The 18246-nt window shown below is 40.2% G+C and overlaps 4 protein-coding genes across 5 annotated transcripts; 3 read left to right on the forward strand and 1 right to left on the reverse strand.

Moving 5' to 3' along the window:
- The first annotated feature begins 139 nt into the window (after window positions 1–139).
- LOC110523521 (vacuolar protein sorting-associated protein 29) lies at window positions 140–2901 on the forward strand. Of its 2 annotated transcripts, none has more exons than XM_021602280.3 (4): window positions 140–257; window positions 1807–1998; window positions 2123–2358; window positions 2502–2901. In XM_021602280.3, exons 1-4 carry the CDS (start codon window positions 255–257, stop codon window positions 2617–2619), a joined length of 549 nt encoding a protein of 182 aa, XP_021457955.1. In that variant the 5' UTR covers window positions 140–254; the 3' UTR covers window positions 2620–2901. The 2 variants fall into 2 exon arrangements, with proteins under 2 accessions (XP_021457955.1, XP_036833054.1); XM_036977159.2 differs by having other exon boundaries at window positions 182–272.
- A 2332-nt stretch (window positions 2902–5233) lies between these two features.
- On the forward strand, window positions 5234–7676 carry atpbb (ATP-binding domain 1 family member B). Its single transcript, NM_001165158.1, is given in 8 exon segments — window positions 5234–5421; window positions 5853–5961; window positions 6046–6213; window positions 6355–6479; window positions 6593–6708; window positions 6869–6965; window positions 7087–7215; window positions 7374–7676. Coding segments are annotated over 8 exon segments (858 nt in total). The 5' UTR covers window positions 5234–5373; the 3' UTR covers window positions 7440–7676.
- Window positions 7656–10866, forward strand: LOC110523522 (actin-related protein 2/3 complex subunit 3-B). The gene is made up of 7 exons (XM_021602281.3): window positions 7656–7863; window positions 8333–8432; window positions 8729–8805; window positions 9201–9269; window positions 9430–9556; window positions 9673–9767; window positions 9890–10866. The coding sequence occupies exons 1-7, from the start codon at window positions 7858–7860 to the stop codon at window positions 9950–9952; spliced, it is 537 nt and encodes a 178-aa protein (XP_021457956.1). The 5' UTR covers window positions 7656–7857; the 3' UTR covers window positions 9953–10866.
- On the reverse strand, window positions 10493–14551 carry LOC110523523 (ubiquitin-conjugating enzyme E2 G1). Its single transcript, XM_021602282.3, has 6 exons — window positions 13829–14551; window positions 13194–13296; window positions 13007–13104; window positions 11612–11790; window positions 11267–11376; window positions 10493–11088 (listed from the first exon to the last, which is right to left on the reverse strand). The coding sequence occupies exons 1-5, from the start codon at window positions 13869–13871 to the stop codon at window positions 11290–11292; spliced, it is 510 nt and encodes a 169-aa protein (XP_021457957.1). The 5' UTR covers window positions 13872–14551; the 3' UTR covers window positions 10493–11088; window positions 11267–11289.
- Between the last annotated feature and the right edge of the window lie 3695 nt (window positions 14552–18246).

Raw genomic sequence — 18246 nt, forward strand, 5'->3', positions numbered from 1 at the left:
AGTAGCACTTGAAAGATACATTCACAACTCTATGCATTATGTCTATAATGCATTCGAATGTGGGCATTGAGAGAAAGTAAAGCAATTAATTAAAAAGAATGGCAGGAATCCACCTTGCCCACATTCGAGTATGTTCTACATTGGCCTCCGTAAGATTGCCCGGCATTCATTGGCTGATTGCATGACTTACTTGTTAACGTCATTACGTTTTCTTGCGTAGCTGCTTCCTGAAGCCCAACACAGCAAAATAGACGATGGTAAGTGAAAATAAAGTAAATATTAGATTTTTTTTTACCTTGTTTATTTTTCGTGAACATTGATTGTATGTGGATGTATGGACTAATTGCGTTGTGACCGTAAACTCTTATCTCTAGATCCCAGCATATAAAGCATGTTGGTCTGCTAGCTAGCCCGAGATGGATGGATGAACGATGATCACATGACAAAAAAGTGGTCTGAATAACAACGCAGTACTGCTCAAATCAATCACCCTTTCAATCTGCATTGGGTTCTACTTTAAATTGGTCATTGTCTGTGAATCTGTGTGATTGAGTTTGCTCGAGTAGGCTAGCTAACGTTAGCTAATTTCCTTCTCCATGTCTCAGCTAGCAGGTGATTTCTTCATTTTCTCTGGTTGTTTAGCTACCACCATGTCATTTCTCATGCCTACTCATCGCAGCAAGTTACGTATTTAAATTCAGTCATTTTAGTTTGATTTAAACTTTATGGACCTTTTGACATTTTGTGTCAGTGCACAAACCTAACGTTAGTGTTTGGTAGGGGCACTACTATAATCACTCACGCTATAGTTATGATCTTACTTGCAACCCACTAACAATTAAGGCTATCATCTATTGTCACCTTACTAACACTTATTTGTTTGGAATGTTTCCTTAATTTTTTATTTAAGTTTTCACTATTTTCCCACCTGGTTTTATTTTTTAATTTCCTATCTTTGATCTTGCTTCATGTCAATCTCTCCACATACATCCTGCTTCCCACCCCTGTTACCCACCCTACCCCTTCTCCAATCTTCTGCTCTGTATTCAGGCTGGTCACCGGGTAAGTGCACGCTCTCTGTTGGAACCTGTACTCTGCCTGTTCTACCTCTTCTGGAGGCTTGTTTTGCAGACTAATGGAGGGATGCCTGTCATTGTAACACTCCATACCTCGCTAAACTCTAAGGGTTAGCCTTATAATGATGTCCTGGTAATAAAGACATTTTCCATACTAACACACATACACACCAAGAATGTTGCCATGCATTCAGGTGAGGATATTGAGCAATCTGTTTGATACATTTAGAGGCAACTCTAAAAACAAACTGTTATTTTGGGTACACACCCTTTGCTGGATGGTTGGTGATGTAGTATGACCTTTCTAATGTGTGATGTGGAAAAATAAATACGCCTTAATTATTTGTTCGTCGCTGTTCAGACAAACTGATATCTGTGCGGATAGAGTATTCTGCGGAATGGGACAAGCTTTAGTCCTTGATCAAATTGGCAACAATCTTCTAATTACCATGGAGTATTGATATACCCTACTCGAGAACTTAGTTCTCTTCCAACTCAAGAACCAAAGTTGTGGCATTTTTAAGATTAATTGAAATTCAATACGACAGACTAGTTGAACATTTGCAAGTCACATGTTGAATTTCATTTCCTGAGTTGACTGAGTTTAAATGGTATCGACTCCAAACTTGATGTCATCCTCCTAATGGACAGCCTACATTTTGTAAGTATGACAGCTCCCTCCTGTAACTGCCAACATATCTCATCTCTCCATCCACTGTTTTGATGCCAGTTGGTCCTGGTGTTAGGTGACCTGCACATCCCCCACCGATGCAACACCCTACCAGCCAAGTTTAAGAAGCTGTTGGTGCCAGGCAAGATCCAGCACATCCTCTGTACAGGAAACCTCTGCACCAAGGAGAGCTATGACTACCTGAAGACACTGGCTGGGGACGTACACATTGTCAGGGGAGACTTTGATGAGGTTTTTATATCCGCTTCCCTTATGCTTTATTACATAATCCATTATATCAAAATGAATGTATAATCTTTTAATGGGTAAGGAAAGTGGATGAGCTGTGGTGTTTTCTGCCTTCTCTTCCCTATAGAACCTGAACTACCCGGAGCAGAAGGTGGTGACAGTAGGTCAGTTTAAGATCGGCCTGATCCATGGGCACCAGGTGATCCCCTGGGGGGACATGGCAAGCCTGGCCCTGCTGCAGAGGCAGCTCGACGTCGACATCCTCATCTCTGGACACACACACAAGTTTGAGGCCTTCGAAAACGAGAACAAGTTCTACATCAACCCTGGCTCAGCAACTGGAGCCTACAATGCACTGGAAAGGTAATGGTGGAATTTCTACAAATTAAGCCGTTGACATATTTATTGGGTCATTTAGCAGATGTTTTTAAAGTGACTGCTAACTGCTAGCATTACACTGGTGTGTAAATATGAGCATTCCTCTCCCCTGTTTGGCTTCTCCTCAGCAACATCATCCCATCTTTTGTATTGATGGACATCCAAGCATCCACAGTGGTGACGTACGTATACCAGCTCATAGGAGATGACGTCAAAGTGGAGAGGATTGAGTACAAGAAATCCTAAACCCAGGGCTGAAAAGGGAGGGGTGAGGCAAGGGGTGCTGTCGTTCAGTGTATTGTTTCATTCCTTTCTACCTGCAGCTCCAACTACATAACCACAAAAAATGCTCTACCATAACTGTTTGCTAGCTTAACTCTATAAAGAAATGTATAATATTTTATGTCATCCGCATTGGAATGTGTTCCACCCACCATGTGGTGTCTGTAAAAATACATTTAAAAAATGCAATTGTCACACGCGTTTGCATAATGTCATTCAAATAAATATTTGGTGCCACTTTTTGAATTTTATGTATTGTCATGTAAAATGTCCTGTAAGTACATGTAGCTCCATGGCCTTTTATTTTCCTGTAGTGAGCCTTCTCTTACTAATTTCACCCACAATAAGAATCCCATTTCATTCTCAGCCACCTGTTCATATTAAATTGTAAGACAAAGAAAACACTTTTAGGGATACTTCAGGATTTTGGCAATGAAGTATGCTAGCAGATACCCATAGACTTCCAGTCATTGCGCTAATACTAGTTAGCATTGGCTCGCGAAACTTGACACAGAGACATCAAATGATATCCACAAGATCATCTGACTCTGGGGAAGTAGATAACAGGCCTCATTGCCAACATTCCGAAGTATCCCTTTAACACTTAAAGAAAATTACACCACATGTAAAAACACTGAAAACAAATGAGCGATGCAGTCATATGATTGAGAATAAGTCGTCTTGCTCCCCCATAGACAGTGAGCTCATGCATTCACTCAGTCATCAGCCATTTAACTCCAGGTTGTCTTTTTATGAACACTGATAAAGGCACAGATGTAAGCATGGAGTAAAAAACTGCCTTGAGGACTTTAGTCCTGCTTTTTAGATTTCCTGTCTTTCGACACAGAATAACCTGGTGATGTCCTGTAGGGTTAACAACAGGCAAAAAAAAGACAGTTTTTGACATCAGATTCTAAAAAAGTAAACACCATACACCTCATTTGTTGATTGGGGATATTTGGTAGAATGGTTTACCCATATGTCCTTTGGTCCACAATGTGGTCGAGGCGTGGTCTTGCTGTGAATTTTGGAATGATGTTAATTTGTCTCATGACTTAACATAGGTGTTCATCCAACCTCTGGATGCACATCTAGGACTCGGACCTTCTCCCTTATGGAACCTACAAAAAAAAAATGTGAATCCTATGAGCACTTTTGTTATGCCTCAAACAGGTATGACCACCAATCTTAAACATCATCATCATTGTAGTACTTCACTGTCCCCCAACCTCCTTGTAGGATGTGTCCACCGTGGTTATAGAGTAACCACTAGTTTTCCCTGTCCTGATGCATCTGTGAAGCACATTTTAGGTCATGTTTCTGGATGAGTTTATGTGCATGCTCTGTAAGCATCAGCAATCGTGGATATGTAATGCTTCTGTCCTGGTGTCAGCCCCAAATGCTGTAGTCTTTTAGCCAAGTGTGACATGCCAGTAGCCTGCTGAATCTTTCACAGACGTGGCCCAGTGATTGCATCGGGCCTGAATTAATTTGCTGCTTTTTGGAGTGGGAATCAATTCTTTAAAATACATTTTCAGTAGTTCCAAGCTAGCGTTCCTAATGTCGTCTGACCCCACATGGGCAGCATGAGCCCCCAGTGATTTGAGCCTTCCTACGGCTTTAGGAAAACACTACAACATTATGCATTAATGTCAATATGGTTTTGCTTTCCTACTGAGACTAAGGGTCTGGTTGCCTTGGAGCTTGATGTTGACCAAGAGGAGTGGCCCTAGCAAGAAGAGCGGCTGTTACTCCAAGGGAAACCACTGAACACACTGCTGCCTGCCAATATGCAACATTCTTCATTTTGATATTTGAAATATTTTGATGAAGATGTTCCTCACTAATATACTTGCCGTTTCCACATAATTCTAATGCTTATTGGTTATTTTGTAATCTCAATTTTCCCGTAAATTTAATGCGCTGCCACAGTCCCCATTAGAAAAACTCGTCTCAGATTACAATCTACACATATCATGATATTGAAAACATGTTGTTTTTCCTAAAGTTACCTCTCTTTGAATTATGAAATTCTACAATAGAAAATAGGTATTTTCATTGTCTGGTTAAAGTCCTTGAATTGACCTATTGAATGTATTTATTGACGAAGTGAATTGACCTATTCTATTACTTTATGTCAATGTTAAATTTAATTGAACGCTATAAACGAATGTAATCTATAACATTTAAATAACATTTAAAATAATTAATTGTACTATTTCAATAAGGGACATAGACACATGATTAGAAACGTGCAATGTAATTTGTCCTATATAGTGTTCAAAGCAGATAATATTGGAGAATGACATCAAGACCATTATTGCACTGAGACAGCCATACATTTTTGGCAAGATACCATCATCGTGTTTCATCCGATGCACTCTGACATAGTCTTGGCATTTTCAGCAAATATCACCTGTTTTTTTTTATTCAAAACCAGAAGTAGCAATAATATTGACTGACAAAATCTAAGTTGCTGTCGATTCATGACATTGACGTGTAGGTAAGATTATTTGTACGCATGCGTGAAAATCTACTGCTCACTCGAACGACAACTTTTGGTCTTCACACAATACCCGTAGTTAGCGAATGTCTTCTGCCTGCAAGCATGTTAGCTGTGAATGTAGCCGCCGACATGGTTTAGCAACATTACTCTTTAATAATTAAGCGACTAAAATTGTTTTGTGTAGTTTCAGTCCTTGGGATATTATAGTATAAATGCCTCGTTATGCTCAACTCGTGATGGGCCCCGCGGGAAGTGGAAAGGTAAGTTAACTAACTAAGCTAGCTTGTTTGTTTTTAGCTAAAGTCGTTAGCTATCCACAACACTGAAACGTTACTGTTAGCTTCAGTGGGTAGCTAGCTAACGTTAAGTGTTTGCTGTTTGTTCCATGTCATTCCAAAATGTAGCTAAACGAGCAGGGCTAGGCTATGCTTTACAATTAAAGGCAATTCACATATTAAAATAGTTATAGTTAGCGCTTGCTAGTTTAGTTGCAACATCCAAGGTCTGAGCTACATGCACTGCCATTGACCATGACTTGTCAGTGTCAGAAATGCAGTTCCAGCACTTTTCTAATGTGCTTGTACTGTAGATGTTGCTTGATTTATCCTATTAAAAGTTATCATATCATCACGTATGTTTTTGCCACAGATATTTCAGTCCGCTGTGGTTTATTAATCTCCCCTATCTGTAGAGTACCTACTGCTCGACACTGATCCAGCATGCAGAAGCCATAAACCGCTCTGTACAGGTGGTCAACCTAGACCCAGCCGCTGAACACTTTGATTACCCGGTCATGGCAGGTAAAACACATCTCTGGGGAGTTCTGTGATAGTCCTGTTTATATTACAATGAGTGGCACTGACTGGTTGTTTTTCTACCCTCAGATATCCGGGAGCTGATTATGGTGGATGACGTGATGGAGGATGAGTCACTGAGGTTCGGCCCAAATGGAGGGCTGGTGTTCTGCATGGAGTACTTTGCCAACAACTTTGACTGGCTGGAGGAGAGCCTGGGCCACGTGGAGGATGACTACATACTGTTTGACTGTCCTGGTAAAGTGCTATTCATAGAGAGGGGCAAGGACTTTGATGGATCTGATTTTGAACATGATGATCATAGTTGTTGAGAAGTTTGTGCTGATGTTGTAGTGAGTGGTATTAACTAAAATTATGACGGGTTGTTGATGTCTGCAGGTCAAATAGAGCTCTACACACACCTCCCTGTGATGAGGCAGCTCGTAGAGCAGCTCCAGCAATGGGAATTCCGTGTTTGTGGCGTCTTCCTGGTAGACTCGCAGTTCATGGTGGAGACCTTCAAGGTAATCTGGCCACTATTAACCCACTTTATTCCTGATCATGCTGCCTTTTACTCTGTCAATAATATGCTCTGACAGTAGTATTTGAAGTTAATTGCAATTTTCTCCCATCCCAGTTCATCTCTGGTATCATGGCTGCTTTGAGTGCCATGGTGTCTTTGGAGATTCCAACAGTCAACATAATGACTAAAATGGACCTGCTGAGTCCCAAGGCCAAAAAGGAAATTGAAAAGTAGGTGCCAGAATGAAAGAATTCCTCCTTTTTATGTGTTTATCTGTCACAGTGGTCTTTGTTTATCTGATTTTGTGTGTCTGGCTCTGAATGCATCCTATGCACATGGTTAGCGGACCTGTATTGGCTGACACTGACAGATCTCACTCTCTCCATGCAGATACCTGGACCCAGACATGTACTCAATGATGGAGGACAACTCTGTCACCATTAGGAGCAAGAAGTTCAAGAAGCTGACCAAAGCCATCTGTGGCTTGGTAAGTTCCTGCTGTGCACACAGCCACGCTCAGAGAAAAGGCAGCAATGGTGTTAATGATTTTGAATGATTTCTGAATTTGGAATTCATTTAAAATATATATATGTTTGTTTGTTTTCCAGATTGATGACTACAGCATGGTGAGATTCCTGCCATTTGACCGCACAGATGAGGAAGGCATCAACATAGTGCTTCAGCACATTGACTTTTCCATACAATACGGAGAAGACTTGGAGTTCAAGGAGCCAAAGGTAAGTACATAAAAATCCACTATGTGGACTGAAACGTATGCCTAGTGCTTAACTATAATCCTGCTTTTGGAAGTAATGTACTACATTTCTAAGTATACTAAGTGCGCTCCCAACTACTTAAAACCTTTCACTCACTTTACTTGTTTTTCTGTCCTTAGGAGCCTGAGGAGGAGCCTGACAACACAAATTATGATGATTTATTTCAGGACAAAGTAGAGGACTGAGAGGTGACATAAGAGGCCCAGAAAGAAAAGAATAACATTTGATGGTCAGAGGGAAATGTTAATTGCAGTATCATGCCACAATTATTTATTTATAGACTTATTATGTCTGTTTAAAAATGTTTTAGTTATCATTTTAAGATTGTGTATAGTGTATTGTGACCCTGATATTGCAACCCCCTCCCCCCGTGGAATATTTGGATTATATTTTTTTTGAATAAAAACTATTGTAAAACAGTTTTCACACAAGTATTGCTATGAAAATGTTAAATTGGCACCACCCTGTGGCCATTCAAATATTATACACACCGTATCTGTCTACTTCCTGTAATTCTGTTGGGTGGGACAGGCGGAAGCAGTGTTCTGGCAAACGAAACATTTTTATTTTGCTTGGTTAAAAGATTGACATTTATTTCTTAAAATGCCGGTAAGTAAATTACAATATTATGACCACCTCTTAAATGAACAACCTTTATCAAGTGTGTAGTAATACTGAAATTGGATTAGTTGTATGATAATTGTGCGTGTATGCACCCTAATGATGTACAGACGGTAGAATTGCTAGCTATTGGTGATGCCTTTACCTCACCAGAAGAAGTTGGCTACGTAATTTAATGTACAATATTGCATGATAGTGAGACAGACTAGTTGCCAGTTTAAATGAAAACTAGCAAATTAACATGTTAGCGCTTGCAGCTAATATGGCTAATTTCTAAATTAGCTAGCTAATCTGCTCTTTTGTAACTACTAGTATTATTGACAGCTATCAGGTGCACTGGCTTCTCATCTTGTTTATTTTTTTATTTAACTAGGCAAGACAGTTAAGAACACATTCTTAATCTCACGAAAGGGCCATTATACTATACAAACATCAACTTTTTCAATTTGCTTCGCAGGCGTACCACTCTGGCTTGATGGATGGGGACACCAAGATGGTGGGGAACATGGCTATGCTGCCACTAAAAACCCAGTTCAAGGGCCCTGCAGCAAAAGAGAGTACGTTTCAGCTTGCAAACTCGTACCATCCACACATGGTGTTTAGAAAATAGGCTACAATAATGGACAAAGTTCATGTGTGATACGAACAAGTATTCTGTGATTTATAATTGAGCTATCCATACTCTCAACCTGCACATCAGTTTTTTTTCATTCGCTTCTGACTTTGGTTGCCTGGTGGGGCATGTTTCTTCCTTATTTGGTGTCATGAGTCAGTCGCGTGTTGATTCTCTTTATTTTGAAGAACTTGTCCATCATTCCCTAACTTCCTGTATACTCAATACTCGTTATTTCAGCCAAAGATTCTGACATCATTGAGGAGGCCATCTACTATTTCAAAGCCAACGTCTTCTTTAAGAATTATGAAATCAAGGTAAAGGAAAACTTAATTATTTTATTGTCTATGAGTAAAATGGTGACTGTAAAAGTAGTCACCTGACATGTAAGGAATACTGTCTATGTTGTAATTAAGTTACTTTTTATTTTTTTACAGTACCTATCATTTAGGCCTCTTGCTACAGTGCTTTGGCCCTAGTTTTCCAACATGCCCCAGCCTGCCTCTGAATATTGACACTACAATATCGGCAATACAATCTTCTCATAGCTCTGTTAGCATTCTAACTAAGTTGGATGGTGACTGAAACTAGGCTCTGCTCGCATACACCTATTCATGTTGTTATCAGATAACAGATAGACTAAAGTCAGTAGTAATGAGAATACAAAAGGCTTGGTGTATTCTTGGAGTTAACAACCTGTCCCCCTTCCCAGAACGAGGCAGACAGGACTCTGATCTACGTCACCCTTTACATTTCTGAATGTCTGAAGAAGCTACAGAAGGTAACTGAATCTGATTTGATTGCCAACATGATTTTCAAATGAACTAAATGGCTAATGAATCCAAATAACCGCTCCCTAAGTTATAGAATGTTAGGTCCTCAGAATAATGCAAAGAAAGACATTTGTATTGTGAACTCCCCTCCCAAATTATTTGTTACAGTGCAGCTCCAGGGGTCAGGGAGAGAAGGAAATGTACACTCTGGGCATCACTAACTTCCCCATCCCTGGAGAACCTGGCTTCCCGCTCAACGCCATGTATGCAAAGCCCAGCAACAAGCAGGAAGAGGGTAAGGAGCATTAGCACAAGTCCTTGCAGGATGAGATGTGGGAATGCCAGTAGTACGTTAATCACTTATTTTTAATTGATCTTATTGGTTTCTGGTTTCTGGTTGTCCCTGATCAGAGACAATGAGGGCGTACCTGCAGCAGATCCGCCAGGAGACGGGGCTGAGGCTGTGTGACCGTGTGTTTGACCCCCAGACAGACAAACCCAGCAAGGTGAGACTAATATTTGACTTCCCTATCTGTCACACTAAATCCCAAGTGTACTCAAGTACTAACATTGACAATAAAGTGAAATTGCAGATTACTTAATTGGACTGTGACCTTTTTTTTTTCAGTGGTGGATGTGCTTTGTCAAGAAACAATTCATGAACAAAAGCCTTTCAGCTCCTGGACAGTAGACAACTCAGGAGTGCTGGAGGTTATTCTAAACTAATGTGAGGCAGATGGATTTTTCGGGCCTCCACTTTCGTGTGGCTAAGATGATTTTATACTGAGAGTACATGGACGTGCTATTGTTTCATTGATCACGTTAAACTGGTGCTTAATGTGTCCCTGTTGATCTGAGAAAATGTAAGAACAGCATTGTATTTTTCTTGTTAATTGTGTAAATCAACACTTTATTGGGCTCAAGTTATAGACATTAACTGTGGGTGTAAATGCCTACAATTTCACGTCACACAGGTGAATGGGTAGAACTATTGAGCTACAAGTTTTATTTCTTGTCCATCGCCACTTCCATTAGATATTGTGTTGCGGAGGGCCAGTCTAATGTCTATACTTGAGTAAACATTTAACCAAAAGTGGCATCACTTCATTCATCATACACACAAAACAAAAAGGCTGAGCCAAATCTAAAATTACTTGTGTACATGAGGGCAAACTGATATGTCCCTAAAAATCTAAGCTATAACAGCAAGGAGAATCAAGTACAGTACATATTTACAATCAAATTTTAGATGATCTTTATTACAAAAAATATTCTCTGTTCATCATGCTAATGTTTTTGGTTTATCCCCAAAAATATTGATCAAACACAGAAGAAATGTATCCAGACAGATGTTGACATCACTGGAGACAGTTTCCTTTGCTTACAGGAAAACAACTTAAGGCAGCAGAGTGTATTGACCTCTTTGAAAGGACTTTGCAGAACACTTGAGGGGATGGGCTTCCAGGGGTATAGAACGGGCAACGAAAGCCTTTGTTGGTAACAATCTCTTCAAATACTCTGAACTCCAAAATTGCATAAGAGACAAGTCTAAAATAGATGGCTCAGTGGCAGGTTGAAAATAAAGAATAAGCTCATCAAAACAAATACATCTTGAATTGTCATGATCATCTAAATAAATAAGTATAAGGTGAGAACTGGACAATAACCATGAGGGGGATGTTTATCTACACACATTTACTTGACCCTATTTACACAACTAAAGAAAAGGGTTGGCTTTTTATTCCACATCTTCCTAAGAGCAGAACACGGGTGCAAAAGTCTTTATTGAAGAGTGACATGATGTATCCGCCAAGGTAAAAATTTCAGCTAAAAAAGAAAAAACAGTTAGCTTGCAGACATAAAATATAACAGACAAAGGAGCATCAAGACTGACTAGGAAACACAATGGAAGACTATTTAGTGACCAACCAAGGCACTGAATGGGTCTCACTTTTTGCAACATGAGTGTGAAATTATAGCTGTGTGGATCCAGAAAGGAACTCACTGGGTTTGTGTCGAGGAGGGGGCCTAGTCAAACGCCATCTCCTGACTCTTTCGTACACAGCGAGCGACCTTCCTCTTGAACTCTCCGCAAGGATCCTCTCTCCATTCCTTCTGCAGGGCACAATACAACTGTACATCAAAACCCTGGGTTTAACAATCACTACAATCAACTAAATGGTGGAGTATCCTTCACCACTACCAAATATCAAGACAAATCATGAGCAGTGAAATTTCACATCGAGACAATAAAAACAAACTAGCACCATAATTTCAGCTTTTTCTAACTGAATGGAACGCATGTTTCCCCTGTCTGTGAGGATGTATGTTTGAATTTATGGGACTTAACGGCTGCGTCCACGTTGGCGGGTGAGTCGCCGTTCGGGTCGGCCAGCATGGAGATGACACTGATCATGATGGTCTCTACAGTGTGGATGGGCAGCCAGCGCTCCTCAGGCTTTTCATAGCCAAACTTGTCTTCTCCGGGCTCATGCAGAATGGAGATACACACGTCACCATTCTTTGCCACTGAGAGAGGGAGGAGAGGGGGAGGACACAAACACAGATCTTTGGCTAGATGTATAGCACATGAAACAAAACTGAAGACGAACTCAAAATGTCAAATACATTCTTCTGTACGGATCTGAAACATGGATACCTACTACGAACATGCTGAACAAACTAAAGTCATTCATTAAACACCATCTTATTCGACTTCTGGGAGTCCACTGGCCAGACTGCATCAGCAACATCTGGCTGTGGGAAATTAAAAAACAGGTCCCAATAGAAGCACAACTTAAGAGGAGGAAGCGGTGCTGGATAGGACACACACCAAGAAGAAACAATAAATCAATCACAAAACAGGCCCTAACATAAAACACATAAGGCAAACGCTAAATAGGAAGACCTAAAACCACCTAGAGACCAAGCACAGAGCAGATGGTCTGACATCGCTAGGCCTAGAGAGGATAGCACATTTTATTTTTAACCTTCATTTAACCAGGCAAGTCAAATAACAAATTCTTATTTACAATGACAGCCTAGCAAGAGGCCTATGGGGGCGTGCTGGGATAAACAATTTAAATGTAGGACAAAACACACATCACAACAAGAGACACCACAACATAAGAGACCTAAAGACAAAACATGGCAACACAAACATTGTTAGGCACAGACAACAGCACAACATTTTAGAGACAAAAACATGATGCAGCCACAAGTATCAAGAGTGTAGAGATGGAGATAAAACTGTCCAGTTTGAGTGTTTTTTTGCAGCTCGTTGCTGTGGCTAGCTGTAGGGAACTGAAAAGAGGAGCGATCCAGGGATGTGGGCCTTTAACAGAATGTGACTGTCAGAATGGGTGCTGGAAGATGAGGGTTGCTGTAGGCATCTCAGACAGGAGGAGTGAGGCCCAATATGTTTTTTATAAATAAGCATCAACCAGTGGGTCTTGCACCGGTATACAGAGAGGGCCAGTTTACAGAGCAGTACAGAGTGCAGTGGTGTCCATTGGTGGAAAATCTGATGGCCGAAGAGTAAAGAACACCTAGCCGCTCGAGAGCACCCTTACCTGCCGATCTATAAATTGTCTCCACAATCTAGCATCTAAATCTGGGTTAGTTTGGCAGCAGGTGTGAAAGTGGAGCGAGCACAGAAAGGGATGAAAGCATTCCACGATGGCTTATGTTCCACAAGGAATACAAAAGGCCTAAGTAAGTAAGAATTGCACATGAAACCAATTACCATTGGGATGCCATATTTCTGTGATGAACTTCATCTTCGGGGGCCTATGAGGGTAGTCATGGGGAAAGGTCAGGTAGGCTTTAAAGAAACCACCCTCACTGTAAAGAGAAGATGAGACCATTTGTAAATCAGATGGACGGTAGCAAATGACTTTTCCAAACACACAAAGTTAGTAAAACATACTCACAATAATGTATCTTGAGGGCCAATAACGACCACCTCCCACTGATGGATGTCATCATCGTCTATGAGACCGGCAGAAAATCCCTCCACGGGGTTCTTGTTGAGTTCTAAAAAGATTAAACAAACACACTGACGTTACCCAATACCCCAGCCTGGAAAATGTGCTTTACTTGTAACGTTAGCCGTGCGTGTTGTCAAGCTTTTCTCAAACATCCTACTGGAATTCAAATAACTTTGTTAGTTAGCTAACGAGTTACAATGGAAATGTAGTTTTAGACAGCTGGCTTTGAAGTGACGTACCTGGTACACTACTCCACAAGCCTTAGCAAATTAGCTACTAACGTGTTAACGTTACTATCAATGTTGTGTTTCGCTAGTTAACTAGCCAGCTTGCTAGCTAACTACAAGCAAAGAAGTGGTATGTCACGCGTTAGCTAGCTAAACATTTATCAGCTGTGAATTTGCATTGCGTAGCTAATAGCTGTAAATAGCTAAATTGACATATTCAATACAAGCAAAAACCAGCATAATTCGACTACTAAGTGATTAGTCACTAACGTTATAGGTAGAAAGTTAACGGTAAAAAGCGTGGTAGTTTAACGTTAAGTTAGCTAACGGTTGTGTAGCGAGCTATTTTACCTGCCAGTTGTTTTCGAAGCAGCAGTGATGATTGATCAGTCATTTTATGTGGATTAGTTGAGCTAACTAATATAGACAACGACCTGAGCTAACTCTAACATAAAATATAACACAACAAAGAATTAGAGAGATACCTAACTACAGTAGCCTGCTTCCGATGTTAGAATAAGGCCTATTTGGTTGATCGTTTCGCGCAGGGATGCACAGCTTGTTACACGGCTAAGCTAGCAAAAGCCCCACACAAACACCGCATGCGCCTTGCTCGTATTCTTCTTCGAGGTTTATTGGCAGACTACACTCATTAGATGTATTGCCGCCACCTATTCTACGAGGTAGTAAAAATACCCCAAAAAACAAAATATGTTTTTGGATGAAAAAAATCATACTAATTACCAACAACAACAAAAACACTAAGCAAATGCACGCTACATTTCAAACAAAACACTGTACTCCTTCAGTTGGATTTAAATGCCTATTCAGATCCATACACAGCACAGCAACCTCTTCATTCAGTAGTCCGTGTAACATTTCGGCTGTAAAGACCCAGAAACCTATTTGCCGCTTCTAATTAGATTTTTGATTCGTTTGTTGCGTTCACTTGCACTAGTCAAAGTCCACCTTCTTCACTGTTCGTGTGTCGGGATCCTTCTCCTAGATGGCATTCACTCCAGATGTGGGACATCCACTACCATCTCTACTCTACTCACCCCTTCAGCAATTTTCACTGTCTCTACATATAACACCTGCTTGATAGTCCTGAGCCTAGCTACTGCGACCTTCATCCTTACAGGGCACTCCGGGGATTTGGGAACGTGATTCCTTTCACAACTACAGAAACATGCTTAATCTGACTCTTCAACTACTACACATTTATTTATTTACACTTTCCACGTGTCCAATGTTTTACATTTGTACCCCTGCAGCAATTTCTGTACATAGGGTCTCACAGAATATTTCACATACCCAACTTTTACATAAATCGGGAGAACCACTTCATCAAACGACAGGAAAACCGATAGGCTTAGTTCCTTCTTTCCGTCTATCATTCGATTTAAGCGACGTGCATCTACCACGCCTGTAATGCTATCCCCAAAAGATAACACCTTTAATCGGTGCCCTACTCTGAAACGCCAAGAAGAAAGAGCAAGACATGTGCAATAGTTTTGTCCCCGTCCCTGTTTAGGTAGAAATACTGAGGGATGTGTAAACCACTCAAATACAAAACTGTGGTTGCAAAACTGACAACCCATGATATCACAATTATAGTTTTAACCAGGTTTTGAGGCCATATAGTGTTTGTTTACATTTGCTTTGCTTCCTAACATTGGAGTAAAACAAGCTTATATGTTGGGTTCTGATGGGGTACAACATTGATCTAAGCTCATGAGACATAAATTATATTCTTCCAGGATCAATGAATGGTGATTTATAATTAATTTAGAAGTCCTAAAATGGATGTAGCAAGATAAATCATTTTCAATTTCTTCCATTACTGCAAAAATACTTTTAAACAGCTGAAGGAAAGCTACACAATATTTCTTCATGGAACATTACCTTCTTTATATCTTGAAATTATAACATGCCAATGGATACAATTACACTGAACCAAAAATATAATTGCAACGTAAAGTGTTGGCCCCATGTTTCATGAGCTGAAATAAAAGATCCCATACATTTACCATACACACCAAAAGCTTATTTCTCTCAAATGGTGTGCACAAATGTGTTTACATCCCTGTCAGTGAGCATTTCTCATTTGCCAAGATAATCCATCCACCTGACAGTTGTGGCATATCAAGAAACTGACTAAACAGCATGATCATTACACAGGTGCATCTTGTGCTAGGGACAATAAAAGGCCACTCTAAAATGTGGTTTCCTCACACAACACAATGCCACAGATGTCTCAAGTTTTGAAGGAGCATGCCATTGGCATGCTGACTGCAGGAATGTCCACCAGAGCTGTTGCCAGAGAATTTGATGTTCATTTCTCTACCGTAGGCCACCTCCAACTTAATTTGAGAGAATTTGGAAGTACGTCCAACTGGCCAACCACATTTAACTACATCAGCCCAAGACCTCCCCTTCCGGCTTCTTCACCTGCAGGATGGTCCAGCCACCTGGATAGCTGATGAAATTGTGGGTTTGCACAAGCAAAGAATTTCTGCACAAACTGTCAGAAAACATCTCAGGGAAGCTCATCTGTGTGCTCATCATCCTCACCAGGGTCTTGACTTGACTGCAGTTTGTCGTCGTAACCGACTTTAGTGGGCAAATGCTCACCTTCGATGGCTACTGGAGCTGGAAAAGTGTGCCCTTTACGGATGAATCCTGGTTTCAACTGTATCGAGCAGATGGCAAACAGCTTAGCGTGTATGGCATTGTGGACGAACAGTTTGCTGATGTAAATGTTGTGAACAGAGATCCCCATGGTGGCAGTTGGGTTATGGTATGGGCAGCCATAAGCTCCGGACAACAAATACAATTGCATTATATCAATGGCAATGTGAATGCACAGAGATACCGTGATGAGATCCTTAGGCTCACTGTCATGCCATTCATCCGCTGCCATCCCCTCATGTTTCAGCATGATAATGCATGGCCCATGTCACAAGGATCTGTACACAATTCCTGGAAGCTGAAAATGTCCCAGTTCTTCCATGGACTGCATACCCACCAGACATGTCACCCATTGAGCATATTTGGGATGCTCTGGATCGACAGCATTGTTCAATATCCAGGAACTTCACAGAGCCATTGAAGAGCGGGACAACATTCTACTGGCCACAATCAACAGCCTGATCAATTCTATGCAAAGGACATGTGTTGTGCTGCATGAGGCAAATGCTAGTCAAACCAAATACTGACTGGTTTTGTGATCCCTGCAGCCTCCTTTTTTTTTAAGGTGCTTGTGACCAACTGTTCCATATCTGTATTTCTAGTCATGTGAAATCCATAGATTAGTGTCTAATGAATGTATTTACATTGACTGATTTCCTTATATGAACTGTAAGTCAGTAAAATCTTTGAAATTGTTGTTTCTATTTTTATACAGTGTACAATAATGTTAAGTATAGAAGTAGCTAGACTAACATCATTTCAATTACATTTCAGAGAGTTTGTTGCACACCTCCAGAAGTATAACATTGGAACTTCAACTTCCTAGAATATAAAACCACCAAATTAACCACATGCACGAATAAAACAAATAATAACAACTTAATTTCTTGCACAATTTTATTATTTTAAACCAAAAAATGATACATCACACAGACATTTAAATGTGTATAGTTTAAAAAAATCTTTGACAGGCTTAAGTGTACAACAGTCAGAGATATACAGTGAGCTCCAAAAGTACAGTGACACTGTTGTTGTTTTGGCTCTGTACTCCAGAACTTTGGATGTGAAATGATACAATGACTGAGGTTAAAGTGCAGACTGTCAGCTTCCATTTGAGGGTATTTAACCATTTAGAAATTACAGCACTTTTTGTACATTGTCTCCCCCTTTTAGGGGACCAAAAGTATTGGGACAAATTGACTTATGTGTATTGAAGTAGTCAAAAGTGTAGTATTTGGTCCCATATTTCTCGAACGCAATGATTACATCAAGCTTGTGACTCTACAAACTTGTGCATTTGTCGTTTGATTATTTTGTGCCCAATAGAAATTCATGGTAAATGATGTATTGTGTAATTTGAGTGACTTTTATTTGATATTTGTGCTTCTGTAACTTTCCCACGCATCATTATTCAGGAGTATTCATAATCATAGTAGCATCCACATGAATGTAGAAGTGTTCAGAACATATTCTATTCTTATTTACAATAAAAGTGACTCCAAAATGACAATACCATTTCTATCAGGCACAAAATAATCAAACTCAACCAAAACAAACAGCAAATGCATCCAACAAGTTTGTAGACTCACACACGTAATCCCGGTGTACTAGGAATATGGGACCAAATAACAAAACATTTGACTACTTTAATATACGTATATGTGGCACCTTCATTGGGGATATAGATGAAAATACCTTCAAATTAAAGCTGACAGTCTGCACTTTAACCTCATAGTCATTGTATCATTTCAAATCCAAAGTGCTGGAGTACAGTCAAAAAAAGTGTCAAACCCCAATAATTTTGGAGCTCACCGGAACTCTTGACTAAAATCTAGAATTTACTGGGATTGTTCTAATACTATTATTTTGAAAGATGTTTTGAAAGGTGTGTGTGTGTGTGGGGGGGGGGGGATTCTATCCATGCTTTGTAATATAAACACATTCAGAGCAATAACATACTTTTTTTTTTTGATACAGAGTCTGAGATAGTAAGGTAAATTAGCAGTGTGGAACAAGCTTGCAGGTATACTGCATTGATAAAGCATAGAAGCAAAACTGCAAACCTCTCAGGTTGTATG

This window comes from Oncorhynchus mykiss, chromosome 5, assembly GCF_057628025.1.
Source record: "Oncorhynchus mykiss isolate SJ-2025 chromosome 5, ASM5762802v1, whole genome shotgun sequence".
Lineage (NCBI taxonomy): Eukaryota > Metazoa > Chordata > Actinopteri > Salmoniformes > Salmonidae > Oncorhynchus > Oncorhynchus mykiss.